Source organism: Suillus plorans (genome assembly GCF_016647745.1).
Source record: "Suillus plorans strain S12 chromosome Unknown HD556scaffold_48, whole genome shotgun sequence".
NCBI classification, from domain to species: domain Eukaryota; kingdom Fungi; phylum Basidiomycota; class Agaricomycetes; order Boletales; family Suillaceae; genus Suillus; species Suillus plorans.
This window is the reverse complement of record NW_024537432.1, coordinates 140,594-160,084: the sequence shown is the minus strand read 5'-3', so window position 1 is coordinate 160,084 and position 19,491 is coordinate 140,594. Positions and strand designations below refer to the sequence as shown.

The 19,491-nt window shown below is 47.8% G+C and overlaps 5 protein-coding genes across 5 annotated transcripts; 3 read left to right on the top strand and 2 right to left on the bottom strand.

The window, feature by feature from the left end:
* Positions 1 to 945: 945 nt before the first annotated feature.
* Positions 946 to 1,988, top strand: HD556DRAFT_1310435 (uncharacterized protein; the record flags this gene model as incomplete). Its single annotated transcript, XM_041300410.1, has 6 exons — positions 946 to 1,029; positions 1,090 to 1,136; positions 1,323 to 1,466; positions 1,544 to 1,568; positions 1,668 to 1,748; positions 1,890 to 1,988. 6 exons carry the CDS (start codon positions 946 to 948, stop codon positions 1,986 to 1,988), a joined length of 480 nt encoding a protein of 159 aa, XP_041157606.1.
* Positions 1,989 to 10,940: 8,952 nt separating this feature from the next.
* On the top strand, positions 10,941 to 11,911 carry HD556DRAFT_685885 (uncharacterized protein). Its single transcript, XM_041311305.1, has 5 exons — positions 10,941 to 11,236; positions 11,300 to 11,412; positions 11,528 to 11,591; positions 11,643 to 11,761; positions 11,814 to 11,911. Exons 1-5 carry the CDS (start codon positions 11,225 to 11,227, stop codon positions 11,878 to 11,880), a joined length of 375 nt encoding a protein of 124 aa, XP_041157605.1. The 5' UTR covers positions 10,941 to 11,224; the 3' UTR covers positions 11,881 to 11,911.
* A 31-nt stretch (positions 11,912 to 11,942) lies between these two features.
* Positions 11,943 to 12,663, bottom strand: HD556DRAFT_1241856 (uncharacterized protein; the record flags this gene model as incomplete). The annotated part of the gene is made up of 2 exons (XM_041298233.1): positions 11,943 to 12,564; positions 12,617 to 12,663. 2 exons carry the CDS (start codon positions 12,661 to 12,663, stop codon positions 11,943 to 11,945), a joined length of 669 nt encoding a protein of 222 aa, XP_041157604.1.
* A 2,712-nt stretch (positions 12,664 to 15,375) lies between these two features.
* HD556DRAFT_1389762 (uncharacterized protein) lies at positions 15,376 to 16,621 on the top strand. The gene is made up of 4 exons (XM_041303519.1): positions 15,376 to 15,482; positions 15,534 to 15,771; positions 15,825 to 16,479; positions 16,536 to 16,621. The coding sequence occupies exons 2-3, from the start codon at positions 15,769 to 15,771 to the stop codon at positions 16,203 to 16,205; spliced, it is 384 nt and encodes a 127-aa protein (XP_041157603.1). The 5' UTR covers positions 15,376 to 15,482; positions 15,534 to 15,768; the 3' UTR covers positions 16,206 to 16,479; positions 16,536 to 16,621.
* HD556DRAFT_1488300 (uncharacterized protein) lies at positions 16,454 to 19,460 on the bottom strand (the record flags this gene model as incomplete). The annotated part of the gene is made up of 9 exons (XM_041308759.1): positions 16,454 to 16,479; positions 16,536 to 16,739; positions 16,789 to 16,933; positions 16,989 to 16,995; positions 18,581 to 18,659; positions 18,730 to 18,881; positions 18,931 to 19,066; positions 19,124 to 19,333; positions 19,391 to 19,460. 9 exons carry the CDS (start codon positions 19,458 to 19,460, stop codon positions 16,454 to 16,456), a joined length of 1,029 nt encoding a protein of 342 aa, XP_041157602.1.
* Positions 19,461 to 19,491: the final 31 nt, after the last annotated feature.

The window sequence follows — 19,491 nt, the reverse complement described above, 5'->3', positions numbered from 1 at the left end:
GTGCACCAAACCACTCAAGTGTTCTGCAATTACTGCAGGGCTGTGCCGGAAACTAGCAGGGAAATGATCCATGAATGCAATAACAGATGTCACCACATCAGAACATCGGTCAGAAACCAACCGATGCAGCACAGCAGTGTGTATAATTGGATGCTTGAAAGACAAGAGACGATGGCACGGACACCTCGTTATGAGTTACCACAATCGACTCTCCGTCAACCACACATAACCTGTAAACGGTTCAGTGTACGAACAACAACGGCCATGGTGCTCAACCAAAGATCACGAAGGCCAAGAACACGAGTTTTCAGGGGATTCGAAGCACAACAGGTGGTATTCAGGAATCAGGGTAATAAAGTCAACCATAATAAGTCGGGTAATTTGAGGTAGACTGGGCAACCGCATGCGGTGGACAACAATACTTGTCCGATATGCATACGATGGGCACGGGACTTTGCAGACGAATATCGCACACTGCGGGAAAGGATGAGCCAATACACACAGAAGAACAGAACAAAGAGCCTACGAGTAAGCAGTGTAGAATACAATAGCGACAATACACAACAGCGTGTAATGATCATTGGAAACATCAAGCATTGACCGGTGACTTCCCGTAAGAATTTACAGAAAAAAGACGTCTGTCAAACATTTGCAAATTCTTGACAGCGGCTAATTTACAAACAAAATCTGTAAACCGTAAGTATGAGGGACCGTATTGGACAAAATAAAATCAAAACGATAAAGTAAATAAACCGATGTTATAACTAAAACTCGAATTGATTTCACAAAAGTCATCCACGTGGCTTCTCAAAACTCTAAATCATTTCACAAAAGTCGTCCACGTGGGTACCAAATCAGGATGTTATGCATGAAAGTCATCCATGTGGCTTCTCAAAACTCTATTCATGGCACAAACATCATCCACCTGCTGGCTCAAGTCATCCCATGCTCACCGTTATCAATGGCGAGCTCAAGGCGGGCACTGCCCTTTGCGCGTCGGGTCACAGGTCACCGGTCACAGTATGGCGGGTGTGTGACGCTGGTACCAGCACTTGCTTGATATAGTAATTAATCAATTACCAGTTACAGTACTGCCCGCCTGGCACTCGGCTCTCATTAGCAATGGTGTCCAGATGGTATGCTGACATGTCTCATCCCACTCTCTCCATGCTTTTTGCTGGTGCTGCCACTTCAAAACTTACCCAGATAGAACCACAAGCACAGAGATCAAGCCAGGGCTAGTTTACTAGTAGCGGGTTGTGACCACTCACGGCGTGGATGGCACAGTGGATAGGACCTGGGTCCATCTGATCCTCTTCAAGCATGTCTGGTGGCCACATTTGCCGGGGTTCTCGGATGTCCGACTTCTCTCCGCCTTGTGCCTCTCACTCTCAGCATCTCCTTGGTCGGTTGTACTGGCCTGCACCATGGTCTAGGCACCCCGGTCCACCCAACTCTCGCAGCTTGTAAGTTCGAGGGTCAGATGAGAGGGTACATTCTACTTTCGTCTTCTAGCCTGCTGCTGACATCACGTCCTTTTCAGGGCATCGGTGGTCGCCGTCATCCAGGTCGGGACCTAGTGGTGGCTAGATACCATCGTTTTCTGTTGCTTTGTTAGTATCATATATTCAAGCGGTGTTAATTCCTCATATCTTGCCTCCTCCTAGGACATCATTTACTTGATTGTACAAGCTGTGGGAGGCGCATCCGCTGCGCATGCTGCCAACATGAAGACAAGCGCTTCGATGGTATGCACATCATCCCATATTTTGCCTGACGTTCACATCATTGAGACAGGGCGTGAACATTATGCTAGGAGGAATTGCTGTTCAACTTTATGTGTGATGATGTACGGATACTAATTTGATACTTTCATAGGATGATCTCAGGCGACCAGCGTGCCTCACCTCAAGCCCCATGCAAAAGCAGCAGCAACAGAGACTTCTGACGTGCAGGAGGAGCAGATACAACTTGTGCCCGAGCGGTGAGAATCCATCTGCAACAACCTCGTTCAACGTATTCGAAAGGCACAGGAGATTGAATACAAACAGGGTCAGAGTGTGCAAAAGGTGCGATGGCTTGGGAAACTGGGTGTGCTTGAACTATGAGTGGAACTTCGAGAGCGAGAGGTACTTCGGCACAAAGGGCGCATAAGTATGATACGAACAACTTGAATCATACACAGTCATGTAGCAGGATGCAGCAATATACGAGGTGTGTTATCTGAGAACAACAGCTAAAGTAAGGAATTGTGTCGAGAAATGGCAAGTACAGTGCGTGCAGGACATATGAAAAAAATTAATCAGCGCTGCGATGAAGGTACCATATGGGCTGATGATGTGGACAAAGTCAGGGAAGTGCAGTATGAGAACAGTGCGATATGAGAACAGTGCAGGAGGAGCAAAATTAATCAGCGCTGCGATGAAGGTACAATATGGGCTGATGACGTGGAGAAAGACACGGAGGGAAGAGCAGTAGAAGAGCAGCGGTGGAAATGTTGCAGTACGAGAAAATGAAAGCAGCAGGAGTGCAACTTGAATGAACAGGTTAGTAGAGAAAATGCGTGCAGTCCAGTTCAAAAAGCAGTAACATCAGCAAAATGCGAGAAGAGAATGGCGGTGGGTCACACAAATAAAGGCATTCGTGCATTGAATGTATCATCACCTGCCTCTATGAGCGCCATGTGTAGGCATACATCAAGAGCAGTGACTTGAGACGCATCTATTGGTGGATTTTGAAGACACTTGATGAGGGGAGCATTCATGAAGACGTCCAGCTTGTACATGCAGGTATGTACCATTGGTGGAATGATATCGCGATCGGCCTATTGGCATATGAATGAGTGTCCAAGTCATCAGATAGCAAACAGAAACGCACATTGAATTGACCATGAAAAGTAGCAGCGTCTGACACCTCTTGAATTAATGCAATCTACCCACCCATGTCAGTGCATGTACAGGCCAGATAGTAGTCAAATGACTTACTCTAAACGTTGTCAAAGGGTCAGCAGGTAGAGTAGGGATACCGCTTAACACCTTGACAAAACGCTGGGCACGATAATCAGGACCTGGTTGATGATCAGGATCTACAAGATCATGAAATGCGTCATGGTCCGGATGTCCTTCTCCCTCCAAGTAACGAATCACCGCATTCTTCAAGGCCTCCAGAAGAGGCGACATGCATGCATGGAACATCACATCTCCATCAACTTCAAAGCGTAACAATGGGCTTAGTTTAACTGCTGTTGGACGTTTGTTGAAGATATGCTGCAGAATTGGCTTGGAATGGTGCCGTAGGGCCTAGAAAGATATAAATACCTAACATTGGTTAAAATTTGCTGAGAACATACCTTGGTGATTGAAGGCAGAGATGATGTAAGGTAGATATCAAAGCCTGTTGCGAACGCCTTGTATTCCTGTGATTTAACAAAAGACTTGTAGGAGTAGCCTAAAAGGGCACTACAAAAGAAGTCACGACGAACGGCTGGCCATTGTTCAGTCCCAGTGCGATAGATCTCATTAAACTAGTGATACAGGTTTAGTCAACTTCATCTAGCCAACGATATAGTATATGAGCACATACAGTGGTGTCCAAACGGACATGACAGATGCGGGTGATCCGTGATCGCATTTCAGGTTCACGAGGAAGGCGCTGTCCATTCTGATCATCTGGGGGAACCACACTCAGAACATCTGCAAGTGTTGGGTAGAGCGTAGAAAGCCATTTTTCATCCATGATGGAGCTGACACCATTCATAACCAGCTCAAGCAAAGCAGGAGAAATCGGATCCGGTCCACTGTTGATCTTGACCAGGTACCACGCACATATGCGTCCAAGAGCAAAAATGATGTCGAGTTTCTCGGGTGATGGAAATCTCGAAAGCTTGAGTGAGACATAGCCGTCATCGAGCAATGAACTGACATCGCCATCAACATCCATCACATCCTCATCGTCACCAGAACCTATGTCAGGCTTCCAGGTTAGACACCGTCTCATAGCGGTATCCAGAATCTGTCGCATTGGCCCATCGCCGATACTGTCTGTTGCCTCTGGATGACCACTGGTATTTAGGTCAATGAGGGTGTGCACGATGAAAAAGTTGTATCACGTACGCTCGAAATTGCCAGACTGACATTGAGAATATGTTCTCAACATCGCTATGAGTTAGCGTGCAGTCCCTCCCTTCAGTGCCCCATCGGACTTGAAAACTGCTCTTGGCATCAGGATTTGTGAACGCAAAGGTATCAGACAAGTCCCGGATGTCTGAGTCTACGTCAGAAAACTGCCTTTGGTATTTGAAGAAGTCAATGATACCATCAGCAGCATCTGAAAGGACATCAGCCTCAACATAGAAAGTTGCACCATGGTACTTTGAATCTGCCGAGTAATGAATCCCCTCACGCAGATCTGTCAGATCACGGAGATTGTCTGCCCTGAAAGGCACCAAAGGGGCGAGGGAGTGATCATAGGTGGGTACTGATGTGCGACCATGCTGTGCTCTCTCTAGAGCTGGGGAATGCACTTCACTGGGCAGAGAGGAGCTGGTTTCGGAAATGGAGCCACTAGTATCCTCAGAAGATGGTAGGCCTGAGAGCATGGGGGACGTTGTAGTAGAGGGCTGAGGGTAAGGACGTAGTAATAAAGGAGATCGGGGTTGTTGATTTCGGCGGCGTGGTATAAATTGGACCAATGGGCGCAAGTCTATAAATCTTTCCTGGTCCAGTGGCGTGGATGGTGTGTCAGTGGCAGAAGTGGTGGCTTCAGGACTAGGGAATGATGACGATGCTGGAATAAGCCGATGACCAGATGTAATATCCCCTGAAGATGATGACTCTGAATGACGTTCAGAGTATGGAATTAGGCGATATGAATGCCCATGAGATTGAGCTCGACCATGAGATACAGGACCAATGTCCCTGCGTTGGGGTGATGCTGATCGATCACGATTGCTGTAGCGAGGTACTAGGCTTGATGATGAGATACTAGTACTACTGCCCACCGATGTCATGGCTGCAGGTGACTCGCTGGTGGCAGGTGTAGATGGGAGTTCTGGGCGAGGAGAAAGACTGGCATAGGAGGGAGATGGGGTTGGTGAGGATGGAATGGAACTTGACAGCAATGCGGGTGACAATAGGCTCAGTTGAGAAGTAGACGATGCAGGTGTGCCTAGTGAATCTTCAGGAGGACATGTGGTAGCGCAAGGCGGAGTTGTGAAATGGTCAGTGATCCCAGCGGTGTCTTCATAGCTTTGAATTAAATAGGTTGCAATACGGTCGGCAAAACAGTGGTGGGGATATATTGAGCCCTTGATCAACGGTCCAATAACATCGCCCCCTTTCGGACCTAGTACACGCACCATTAGTATTTTAGAATATGCAAAATTAAGTGCAAGACAAACAGAGATAGATGAGCGACACATTGGAATCTTCAGGGCTCTTTATACGGTCACATCGCTTGAAAAACTTCGAGACTTCCAAAGATTGGAAATTGAAGGCGGCATCGACATTTAAGTAGCGCCTGCCCCGGCTCCCATTGGAATTGCCAGGTTGGAGAAAACGGAAAGGCAAACTGTGGAATTTCAGGCGGATATCACGGTTGGGTGCGTCTGTAGCTAGTGGAAGATTGTCAGCTTGCCATGCTGGGAACTGCAGGTGGCCATCATGAGCCATCTGTGTGACCTCATGAACGATCTGGTTCATGAGTGAATCGCCTTTGCGGCCTGACAAGTTCACCATGCGAGTAAGCCCATGCTCGGTGAGAAAGCGGAGGTCAGATGCTAATCCTTCACCATCGCGCATGCGCCTCACATGGCCTACATGGTTATCATCTGCCTCAGTGTAATCATACATGGGCTGTAACACAGGTCAGAATAGCTATAGATACCACAGCATTGACGTCACTTACATCTCTTGGCATGAGAATGAGTTGAGCATGGATGGTACGCAATGGCGCACTGACTGTGATTCGTTGCCCACGACCACGTGTATGCCCCCGCAAGCTGGTAGAACTGGTTGAGACACCTGCCATTGGCACTCCAAATGCCATGTGGCCACGGGTGACTGGTGCCCCTTGAGATTGGGGGGGAGGACGATGTACAGACGTAGTATATGCATTGACCAGTGAAGGTCCAGAGATGGTTGCCAGTCGGTTTGAAGTGGTACTGGCCTGGTATTGAGGGATAGAGTGAGAGGCCATATTAGTGAAGAACTGATCGTCAGCATGCCCTGACGGATTAGACTGTACACTGGAATGGTTTACAGAGGAAGATGACAACGACAGTGTGGAAGATGGGAGCACAGATTAGGGATCTGCATGGGTACGGGTAACCCGCGCGGGTCACGGGTACGGGTACGGGTCGGGATTCTAAGACCCGCGCTCTTACCCGTACCCCAGCTATACCCGTGCCTTCCATAAATGGTAGCACCTCCTGCATCAGTAATAGCGGACACCATACTTCCCGCGTGCACGCTACAACCGGCACCACCACCAACACCGGCACCTAACGCGCCTTCCCAAGTCCACCAACTCCACATTCACAGCGCGCGCGCCCGAAACGCGTCAACAAGTGTTGACGCGATGCAAACACACGCGGACGACACGCGAAGACGAAAGGACAAGAGAATCGAGGAAGGGAGAAGGGATGGTATAGAGATGAAGGAGGAAAGAGGAACTTGAGGAGACGAGACTTTGGGCACGCTGAAAGTGAGTACTCACATTGAAGACTCTACCCCCAGCAACAATGACGACGTCATACGCGTCACGTCGCCAGCGCCTATCTTTGTGCACCCAGCACTTGCACCACCACCAGCTTTCACGCCAATGCCACCATCCACAATGCCGACGCCACCATCCTCGATGCCAATGCCACCATCCACGACACCAACACCACCATCCATGACACCAACACCACCATCCATGACACCAACACCACCATCCCATCTACGACGCCAACACCTACGCGACACACTGACTCGCCAGCATCAAGTGTACACGCTCAGACCATGCCAGCGAATGCTGGCGTGGCTCGAATGCACACGGAAGACACCAGGACGGAGCCTGCGCCCAATGTTCGCAGAACGTGAGTGTGCTGATCCTCATTTGAGCAAGAGCCATGCTGATACAAGTCGTTTCCCATCGTTCGCAGGATGTGAGTGTGTCGGTCCTGCATTGTGCTCGAGCCATGCTGATTGAAGTCGTCGCCCAACGTTCGCAGTATGTGAGTGTGCCGATCCTCATTCGAGCAAGAGCCATGCTGATACAAGTTGTTTCCCGTCGTTCGCAGGATGTGAGTGTGTTGGTCCCGCGTCGAGCTCGAGCCAAGCTGATCCAAGTCGTTTCCCGCCGTTCGCAGCTTGTGAGTGTGTTGGTCCCGCGCCGAGCTCGAGCCATGCTGATCCAAGTCGTTTCCCACCATTTGCAGGTTGTCAGTGTGTTGATCCCGCTTCAAGCTCGAGCCATGCTGATCCAAGTCGTTCCCTGCCGTTCGCAATGTCTCAGTAAGTTCTTTTTCACAATCATTTTTTTTCATAGTTCTAACTTAATATTTATATGTACTACCCATGGGTAAACCCTGCACGGGTGCGGGTGAGGGTACGAGCTGGCCATACCCCCCAAAAACCCGCACCCGCACGAAGGGTGCGGGTATACCTCGGGGTGCGGGTGCGGGTCAGGTCCCCGACACCCCGGGGTATACCCGTGCGGATCCCTAGCACAGATTGGATGACCAACGGGGTGTGGGCACTGTAAGGCTGCCCGCACATACACAACTGGTAATAATGATGAATCTTGATACCAAAAAATGGTGAGTAAACAAAAGCACGAAACAAATTATGCTCTGCCTACCGGTGCATTGTGAAGGCTGCGATATTCACGACACAAGCCAGCACCTCCTCGAGGTGGAAACACTGGAGGTTCTGGATGCGGAGGAGTTTCGCTGTGAGATGTTATTGAGTGGGTGCAGTGGCATATTTGCTACAGGGAGTGCGGTGTGAGTTTAATGGCTACAGGAAAATAAAAACCATACCTGGGAAGCATCTGCAGCAAAATATGCAGCACATATGCGAGTCAAACACTCGCTGCAACGATACCGGGTCGTCATTTTACTAAGAGTTATATTTAAAAATGTGTTACGACTGCAAGAACATGTTTACTCACCAATAGAGGAACTATTTACGAGTAACAAAGTGTAAAGATACTGGATCAGTGCACCAGGCTATGGAGGGAGCGACTGGACAATTCGGAGGTGGGGGGAAAAGAGATAAGAGATGCTGGTGATCGGGAGACATGTCAGAGGATTAACATGCAGTGGAAGCAAGCAGAGAAGATGAGAAGCAAGCGAACCATATGGTACAAAAGTGTACGAGATGGCAACGCCTCTTGGAGGCGAACCAAATTCCAAATACGAGTCTACTCATCAACCATAACCCATCATGAGGATCCTGGTCTTCATCATAGATGCCATGATGAAACATCTGCCCGTTTGGCTCACTAACTTCACAAGGTCTCACAGGCATCTTGCGCACCTCGTCATTCTGAAAGACTTTGCTAATATACAAAAACCAGTTTTTGATGGTGCTGGGTATGATACAGATTAAAGCGAGGCGGAATAATGTGATATATATTACCATACAAGTGCTTGCCTACGATCGAAGCAGAAGCACAAGCGAAGACCACCATTTTCGATATACTAGTTGGCTATCGTATGGGCAACGGCCGAAAAGGTCTTCTGAGTATTTGGCAAAAGCGAGTTGAGCTGCAAGCCTGTGACTGGTGGGCAACGACACACTCTGATTCTCACCTTGATTGTGTCCAGAAGGGCGCGGTCCCAGTCGCATTTTCGCGCCATGACGAATGACCGATGGGCGTAGGAAGTATGATAGTTCGGACTGGTATTGATATCTTGAGTGAGTAGTCCTTCGGCGGTAGATAAGTCTCCATTTAGACATGCAATATGGAGGGTCGTGATGGCTAGGATCTGCACGAAGCATGCTCGATTTGTGGTATATGAGTCAGAGACGAAAACATGCCTTTGAGCGATGGACGTAGGGAGTATGGTTGTTTGGATCGGTATTGATATCTTGCATGAGTAGTTCTTCGTCAGTATATAAGTCTCCATCTATGCATGCATCGCGGACTGTTGTGGTGGCAATAGTCTGCAAGAAACATGCTTGATTTGTGGTATATTCAGAGTCAGAGATGGAAACATGCCTTTGGATGTCTTGCATGGTCGTAGTCTAGACCGCGGGCGAGAGACATGTCGAATGAGATCTATTCATACATGAATATCATGTTTTGATTCATGGAAAACGAGCCTACTTTGTCGAGAACTTTGTAAGCTCGCATGAGAGTAAAGAGAATATCCATGTCTGAAATGCCCTGCTTGGCGCTCGGGTTGCCATAAGAGTGGCATCTACTTTCAAAAGATCGAGTAACGACAGGCCACCTATCGGTGTGTGGTTCCTGCTGTATTGTTTTTATCTGGTATGATTTTGCGATAAGTATCGATTCACAAGTCTGTGCGACATACTAGGGAACTCGTGAAGTGAGTGCAGGAAGTCAGAGCAAGGATAGCAATAGTCAGTAGATAAATGACAGCAATATAAAAACGACGCACTTCTTTTCCAGTCGCCGTCAACGTGGCGTGATGATGCCGTGATAACTCCAGGGTAGCGCATAATCCTCGACGAGCGTCTGCGCAAAATGCTCAGGAGTGATGGAAGGATCTAAACGGCGTCAGCAATGAAAGCTACTCTAAACAAGAGGCTTACCATTCAGATTCCATACAAAGGTCTCGCACATCTTATGATGCTCCACATCGAACTCAGGTCTGATCGGCACGAGTTGCTCAGGGCCCGGGTTGGCCAGGAAGTTTCTGAACCCGTGGTTCCGAATTAATCGATCTCCCCAAGACCCAGCAAAAACTCGTGGAAGTGAGTACTCATTCTGTCAACTTCGCCCCCACACTTTCTCTTTTTACCTGGGCTGGCCAGGGCAGTCCGAAGTTGCTTCGAACCCTGAGCTGATCCCAGTGTAAATGCAGACCCGGCCAGGGCGTACAGAGTTGCTCTGAACCCTGAAACTGGCGAAGCAATTTAACTGCATTTTTGTTTTTGTCCCTTTCCTCGTTCCTATTCATACATTCACGCTTGTAACTACTTACATCCGAAGTCAACCGTGTCCAAATCAGAACATTCCTACTGGTCGCCGTACAAACTTTCGTCGCGGCACAATTGTAATCATCTGACACGTTCTGGAGTCCTTTCACCGTCTCTCAATTCGACGAGGTAAGTTTGTTTGTTCTGTATCGTTCTATTTTTCTCACCGGCATTCCAGGTGCAAAGGTCATCACATCTGATGTTTCCCTCCCAACCTTGCCAACAAGATTGTTCTTGCCAACGAGACCACTGTCGTTACTCCTCTTGGCGGTTATCAGTATGTTCCCATTGAGACTGTCGAGCCTGGTAACGACAGGTCCCTTGAGCCATGGACCAACTGTCTGGTGGTCGTCATTGGTCAATGCTTCTTTCAACGTTGCGCAGTACGAGGCTTACTCGCCCGTCTTCATGACGGCAACCATGGCTGTTGTATATGGTGTCTAACTTGTATTTGTAAGTATAACTCAGTGTAATCATACACTGTAATCTCAGTGTACCCGTTGCTCGTTACAGCAAGTCACCATCTCTCTACACTTTCGGTGTGCCTGTCCATTTCATTTCATTTCGGACTAGCACTCATTTACACATTTTCTCAGTTCCATACATTTTGGCACACGACCTGTAGATGCATCCCAACCAATTGAACAACAGTCCCGACACTGGAATTTCAACTTCAAGTTGTTTTCCGGAGGTCATCCCACACGCACCGTCGATGTACCTCTTGCTCAAGATGAAATTGTGAGTGACTTATCATCCCTCCAATTTCGTTCCATTAAAATACACTGCAGAGACATGGCTAGACGTGTGGCACGATCACACTCAGTTCAACTCTCGTTTCCCTGCACCTGCGTCTAACTCCTCTCATAATCAATATTCGCTGCTGTGACTATCACCCACACACTCGGATCCATCTCTCCTCGTGCACTTCCTTTCCCTTGCGCTACTATCCTTGGATCCTCAAGGACGGTGTATATCCAACCGAACTTGAGAAGTCCCTCCTCGGTGCAGATGTTAACCACATTGTCAATCACCTGTCTTTTGGTTGGTATGAGTCTTTGTTCCAGTCATACATGGCGAAAAAGGTATGATACATGAACGCCTCGAGTCGAGCGATACTGACTTTATCCGGTGCCATCTTCTTCAAGCCGGTCAAAGTTGTGTCGTCCATGGGCGAACAATCGAAGAGCTTTTCCTTTCACCATCTTGTGGATACGTCATTCGCAGGATCGGCCATGCGTACGACAGAAGGGGTTTGGATGTCAGTAACTCCGACTAAAGATGCTCTTATTGTTGCTTTGGATTTTGAAGGTATGTCGAATTAAACCATCAGTGGACGTTTCACATTGATATCTTTCTTTGATAGGTGTTCATAGTATTGAGCGTTCTGCTCAAGAAGATACATTGCTCGTGCTATTCAATACTGCGATCTCTAACTTGGTTTGCTGCCCGCTGTATGTTTCTCATGGTTGCCTGATATCGTTTACGTAGGTGCTATTCCGGAACAACTTCGCCCTGAGCCGAGACATCACAGGCTTATTCCAGTCGTTCCAATCAAGCTCGACCGTCCTCGACCCAGCATCTAGTAACCTGAGTCTATTTCAATCAACGTTGGTGATACAGTTTCTCCTCGCTCAAGGTTGATCAGTTGCAGCTCTTAAGCGAGACATACAAGATGTACAAAGGTGTGCGGATGCGCAGCAAAGGGTCGATCGAGTGGAGATGGTAGCCAGCTTAGGATCCTATGTTGCACGGTGCAGACTTATCACTAGTACAATGCAGCAATGCAGACTACGATATTAATTGAATACACTTAGCAAGTGCATGTTCCCAAAGAGACCTGCGAGTAACATTTTGCCCATCGTCTGGAAATTGCCAAAGGTAGGCATGCAACTGCTCAAGTTGGGCAGGGGAGAGGGGGCAGTTGGGTTCATCCACGTTCACTTCGTTAAGTGTCTCAGGCCTATAGGCTATAAATGGATTGTCGGCGAGGTCGTCTGGTTGGTTGGAAGTATTGTGGTGAGAACGAATTCGGGAACTGTCAATGGCATCCCAATCAATACCATATTCTTCCAGACTGTCACCCTCAAGTACATCTTCTGGGGCATGAAATGTGCATGGCTCAAAGCCACGTGCACCATGCTGGAGCATGCTGAGGTAGCGCAGTTGGTGCGGGCTTGTGATACCATGTTCAGCAGTACTCATGCGGTGGTTGTTCCAAGTTTCAGCCCATACGTGAATTTCGGAATTGAGGGTTGTGAGGAAAAGGTAATGGACCAGCCATATGTGATGAGGGTTATCAGCGTCAAGACCACTACTAAGTTCGAGATCTTGAAAAAACTTCTTCCATTTGGATCCTATCCCGTTTGTAAAGTCGACCCATAACCGCTCGATGCGTATATTGTGTACACTCCTGTGATCTCTTAGAATACTAAATTGAATGGTCAGGCTGACTGAGTGCTCACCGACCCCAGATGTACGAACCCCTGCCTGTCCCACGAGCCGCCTCCATGAACCGCGCAACATCAACATTCTCGACTCCATGGTCTCCCCGAACACGGCTTGGGAGCCCGTGTACTTCGATGAGCTCCGTGAACAAATTTAAAACAGTAACAGCACGATTGTTATTGTGCGCTCGAATGCCTGTTATGTACCGTGAATAGCCATCAATAAATCCATGAACAACGATCTTCCAGCGGATAAGACCTAATTGATCATGGTAGTGATGTACCAAGGTCCAAGCATAATCACTTACCGTGTTGTCCATCATGATGCGCCAAAGAGTTGTAGCCTTGGACTTTGTAGACCCGTCGCATGATGCAGCGAATGCCAAAGGCTGCTACAGGAGGGCCATGGACACGAGCGTAAGATTCTTGAATGCGAGCACGAGGTACAATGATGCCCAAGTAACGTAGTTGACCATCGATCATGCGTCGTCCTAGAGTAGGATAGTGGGTGAGAATCTGAAGCATTGTTGTATCTAATTGATCGTCGGATAAGGTGGACTGTGATGCTGTGGATGATGTATAAAAACGGGACACAACACCGTCATTGCCAGTGAATTCTACATAAACTGGCTCTCCAGGTTCTGAAAGCCCACTTTCCAAGGCACGTCGACGAACTGTGCGTGATGAAACACCAAAGACATTGCTCAGTGCCGTTGGTCCACCAAACTGCATCGCAGTTTCTAGCACATCAGAATTGATTTCAAGCCGGGGACGACCACGCCGTCCAGTGTGAATAGCAACAACGGGGTTAATGGGAGGCGCATCCGGATGATCTGCTGACCGCTCTTTCGCTTGCTCAAGATCAGACACCATGGCATCCAGACTAGAGCACATGGTCGCAAAGGTGGCATCAGGTATAAGGTTATGATGCTGCAGACTCCGAGTTTAGTATCAGCACCTAGTTGAAGGAAGGAAATACACACCGTATCAATTTGATGTCTAAGCTGCTCGCATGAATGTATCTGAACTTGGAGACGTGCAGCGTCACCAAGCTGTGTGAGAAGAGCAACACGAACTTGATCTTTGAGCTCGTCGAATGCTATGATGATGTTCTGCAGTGGGAGAGGGAGTTGATCCATGTCAATGTTGTCCTGTGAATGTTGGACAGTATTGTAAGCACCGCACTCTAAATGGCTTTCCTTTAATATTCAACAATGTTTATTGCTGGCATGCGAAGCAATACATATCTATATCATACAACAAGTTTTGCCGCTCCCTAGGCAGTCCATTGGAGATAAGCTGGGAAGGTCTTCTCTAATGTATTCGCATGCAAGACATGCCCACTCATAAAGTCCATCGGCTTTCACAACGAGGTTGGCAAACTCTTGGCACCTAAAACACAGCAGCCCAATTGTCCGATCTGAAAGTACGGGTGACAAACGTAGAATGTGATCGAAAGTTGGAAGGGAGTCCCTTGTCCAGAAGTCTACCGGCTGCCTAGAGGGCCGGATAGTCACATTACATGCGGAACGAAATCTCCACTCTGAGTAAGTATAATAGTCATGTGCAGATGCGACGACTCACATAAGCTCTTCATCTCCAAGTCTTCCTAATAAAACGGACAGATTCGAGTTTGCTGAGCAATAGAGATGCACAGATTTTACTCGTGCAGAAACAACACTTAATGAATGATTAGTATATACAAGGTGAGGGACACGCGAGACATACCTTTGAAAGTTGGAAAACGAGAAAGACCGGTCAGGAGCGCAGCAGTAGGCTGCATCGGGACTTTCTTGCGTCAGGATACCCTCTGCTGCAGTGAAATTCGGCAGCCTTGAACAGATTCCCATCGCCACCTCCTGGATCCAAGCACATGCCACAAGAGCTCGCGAGGGTCAACGTGGACGATCTCCACAAGGAGGGTGGACATAGAGGCGCCGATGAGGAAACGGGAGTGCCAAAAGTGGGATTCGAATTTTGAGGAAGCGGTGGACTATTATCCTGAGAGGCATTGAGGCTTTGAGCGTTAATGGGCTGGATGTCGAGGGAGTAAGGGAATGTTACAATGAACGACGAAACGCAAGTGAGCAGAACGCAGGTATGGTGGTAGACGGTGTGCTCGTGTCGTCGCAGAGGGTGCGGCAGCAAGGTCATCTGTCAAACAGTCCAACCGTAACTGTAAATAAATAATTACCATTCAAGGAAAGTGCAGGTACATCACGCACCCGCCTGTGTGACGCGTGACCCGACGCGCGGCACTGCGTGGCTCATCGTTGACAACAATGAGGACAACAGTAGGACTCACCATGTGGATGACTTTTGTGCCGAGAAGAGAGTTCTGAGAAGCCACGTGGATGACTTTTGAGAATGAATTAGAGTTTTGAGAAGCCACGTGGATGACTTTTGGTTATCATTCAGAGATTTTCGGACATAACACGACTTTTGAGTTATCATGTAGATATTTTATATAAAACGATTCAATTTATTATTGTCTCCTCTGGGCCGTCATACGTAAGACATAGAAACATGAATATACAGTCGTTTTTCCTTAATCTGGGCCGTGCCATGGATAGTGTCTGACTTGCTGCACCATTGTGATCACTACTAATTGCAGAGACAAAACTTGCAGGTGTAATAGTGTGAGAGATGTTGGAATCAGCCCGAGGAGAATACAGAAGCACGAAGTACAAGGTCAGATGCAAGATCAGAGTCCATCGATAAAAAATTACACAAATAAGAGTTCCGAGAGCGAGACATCTAAAAAGAGTAAGAAAATTGCGCGATGAGAGCATCTGTGGAGGGGTACCTACCCCTCCACAGAATGGAAAATTTACAGACAAGTGCAAGAGCGACCTTCCTAATGCAGCCCGGCTATTCGGCTAAGGTATGAGGATTAAGAGAAATTCGTCTGTAAAACCTTACGGGAAGTCACCAGTGACCACACCTGTCATGCACCCTCAAGCGCTAAGACACCTACCATGCCTGTCAACATATTAGAAATGGAAAATCCATCCGTATGGTCTTCAGCGACACCACCATCTGTCCTGACCCGACGGCTGAATACGTCTTTTTGGAGTCGCAGACAAAGATGTCGGAACCGCCTTTACCCTTTATGACGTACGGAAGAATGGACTCGGTAAGAACCGCGCAGAGCAGACGTAGTACACTTGATGGTGAGTCCCTTGTCATGAGAATGTTTCTCGTCTTCACAATTCCTCGTATCTAGCTTCCATTGCCTAGTACCTTTCCCATCCGACTTCAACTTATTCAGGCGTTACCTTGTTGTGCCCACACCATATCTACGCCTCACATGACTCGATACGTCTGCGTCATTTCCTACCATTTTGGTTTTTTATCCGATATCTTCCCCTTCGTGGAGACAATAATACAATGCTGTGATTGCCTCCTGGATGATTTGTCTGTTCTCAGTCTACCAGACTTTGATGTACAAGGCTGCGTGCTGTCCCGACGAGCACTGACAATGTTGTCAGTCGGCATGCCCGTCCGCTTCAGCACTAAAGCACACCGAGCCAGTTCTCGAAGTTTCTTGATTGAAAATAAGAGTGAACAGCAATTATTTGACGAGCGCAAGCCTAAATCTACATAGCACAAAACAGAACGCGATATAATGAAATACGAAAAACGGGTGTTGAAACTCAATACGGTCTGCAGCACTCGGCTATTGAAACTAGAGTGCTAAGTATAGTACATCATGATAGCATGAGGAAGAGCATCAGAAACAAGGAAACATCACAGTCTGCACCGCTAAGGAGTTGAAACTAGCGTGCTTGGTATCGTACAAAATACGAGCGCATAGTATGCATCGAAAAACAGAAAACTTGGCTCGAGCATCATCTACTTCTTCTCAGTCAAGTCCTTTGCTGCAACCTGTCAGTAAGCTTCGACTGCTAGGTTCACAACCAAGCGAAGGACGTACACAAGCGATTTTCAAGAATGAACTCAAGAATCTTCTTCCCCATTTCCTCCCTGTCGTAGCCTTGACGACAAATCTCTTTCGCTCCTTTCTCTACTGCGACAGCCGTCGGAGATTTCATGTAGTAGTCCACGGCAGACTTGACGCGCTCCAAGTCCCCCAAGTCGTTCGGGAGAAAGGCGGAGTACTCGAGGACGATGATAGTAGCTGCATCCTGTCATCAAGACTATTACTTGGCATGCGGTGAGGAACTAACCAATGCCAGTCTGGATTATTTGATTCGCGAACATTAAAGCTTTCGGAGCCTGTTGCACTCTTACAGTGCTGAGAATCAATATGGAGGAAAAACGACCTACCAAAGGTTGAAGGATGCTGATAATGTTGTCTCGGTAGACTTCGGCCTAGCCAAAGGTTGAAAGTATGGGTATCAGAATCAACTCCACATAGTAAAAGTACTTGCCTCCTGCGGCAAAGGAATGTCAGAACCATGAGGTAGTAAATTAATATTTGATTAATAACAGAGACGCACGTTCTATTTGGTTGACGAGACAGTTGTGAATAATTAACCACCAGATTGTAGACCATGACCGCTGTGCTCAGGTAACTTACAAACTGTCAGGGGTTGGAACCAGATGAGCATCACTATGTAATGGTGAATACCATCCATGGACGTACGAGCTAAATAAGATTGTTTGTCAGTGGAGTACTATCATTTCAGACAGGACATGATTAACACACACATTCTGCGAACACATGATGAATACAAGGTATTATGTGGCTGGAAGAACCCTTGGCGATTGAAAAATACTCACATGCTACGGTGAAAGAATCAAAACGATCGATACATTTGATGCTTCGCGTTATAAGGATTAAATGACTCACATTCTGCACAGGGCAAGAAATATACAAGATGAATGAACATGGAAAATATCATCAAGGATGGATACTCAACGAACTATGCATGATGAGTCATGATGAGTCGATTCATCTGATAGAATAGAAAATACTTACATTAGGCTATGAAAATGAGTGAACATTATTATACTATTCAGTATCATTTCAATAGAAGATATCATCGAGACACATACCACCTGTCAACAGGCGAGTAGCAGCGAGAGATGGGGATCATGAGTATGGGTTAAGGATGTGAAACCATTAAGGCACTTACGTTCTGTCAACAGGCGAGCAGCAGCGAGGGATGGGGATCATGAGCATCGGTCGAGGACTAGAAACCATCAAGGCACTTACGGGCTGTCAACAGGCGAGCAGCAGCGAGGGATGGGGATCATGAGCATCGGTCGAGGACTAGAAACCATCAAGGCACTTACACGCTGTCAACAGGCGAGCGGCAGCGAGGGATGGGGATCATGAGCATCGGTCGAGGACTAGAAACCATCGAGGCACTTACATACTGTCAACAGGCGAGCAGCAGCGAGGGATGGGGATCATGAGCATCGGTCGAGGACTAGAAACCATCGAGGCACTTACCCACTGTCAACAGGCGAGCAGCAGCGAGGGATGGGGATCATTAGCATCGGTCGAGGACTAGAAACCATCGAGGCACTTACCCACTGTCAACAGGCGAGCAGCAGCGAGGGATGGGGATCATGAGCATCGGTCGAGGACTAGAAACCATCGAGGCACTTACTCCCTGTCAACAGGCGAGCAGCAGCAAGGGATGGGGATCATGAGTATGGGTTAAGGATGTGAAACCATTAAGGCACTTACGTTCTGTCAACAGGCGAGCAGCAGCGAGGGATGGGGATCATGAGCATCGGTCGAGGACTAGAAACCATCGAGGCACTTACTCCCTGTCAACAGGCGAGCAGCAGCGAGGGATGGGGATCATGAGCATCGGTCGAGGACTAGAAACCATCAAGGCACTTACATACTGTCAACAGGCGAGCAGCAGCGAGAGATGGGGATCATGAGCATCGGTCGAGGACTAGAAACCATCAAGGCACTTACATACTGTCAACAGGCGAGCAGCAGCAAGGGATGGGGATCATGAGCATCGGTCGAGGACTAGAAACCATCAAGGCGCTTACCCACTGTCAACAGGCGAGTAGCAACAAGGAATCAGCGCTGTCCATCCTGTTCGAGCTTCGTAAACCGCAATCTTACCAGCTGTTATTAATGGACGTCTACAGAGGAAAATATATCAGAATGTCTATAGTTCCAGCATTTCAATATTTACCATCCGTGAGCATCATTACCAGGGAATCATCAGATTGAATCAATCTTTCTCTTACTTTGAGATGTGAAAACCACCTCGCAATTCCATACTGATAGGCTCCATAATCGAATCGAAGTGGCACGAATAGCTGATGCGCACGATCCACGAGTATTCTACATGACGTTAGAACAAAAATATGTGACTTGCAAATCTGCGACTCACGTGATAGCACACTTCATACAAAGCTCCATGTTCGATTGTTGCGTTGATACCAAGCACAACCGCAGTTCTTCGTCATCCAATGCAAGAGTGGTGCTTTCCAGTAGAGCGTCGCAGTTTGTATTCTGTTTGTTCATATCTAGGACGGTTGCTAATGTTAACTTTGACATGGAAGAAGTTGATCTGAAATACTTACTCTGCAAGCGTACATAAGACTTGGGGCGGGCACGGTTCTCAGGGTTGCACAACCGATCGCAGACACCTGTCTTAGTGAACAGTTCCTCGACGCGTTCGGCAATCCTCTTTGAGCGTTCTTCACTCGATACCCCTTTTAATTCCTTCTTGATTTCTCCATAAGCGAATGGACGCAGAGCTTCAAACTTCGTGAATATCGCTACCACGGGAACTGGAGATCAATTGTTTAGTCCAAGCGCGACAAGTGACAATGAAGTTGCAAGCTCACCGCGCCCAGTATCGCACTCCAAGAAGAACTTCTCTTCTGACCGCTGGAAGGTTCGACACGGGTCGTCCATTGGAATACAATACCTGACGGCAATCAACAAG

Coding starts and splice junctions, on each gene's coding strand:
- HD556DRAFT_685885 (XM_041311305.1), top strand. Junction 11,592..11,642: donor ATACTGCGATCTCTAACTTG/GTTTGCTGCCCG, acceptor TCGTTTACGTAG/GTGCTATTCCGGAACAACTT. Junction 11,762..11,813: donor CTGAGTCTATTTCAATCAAC/GTTGGTGATACA, acceptor GCAGCTCTTAAG/CGAGACATACAAGATGTACA.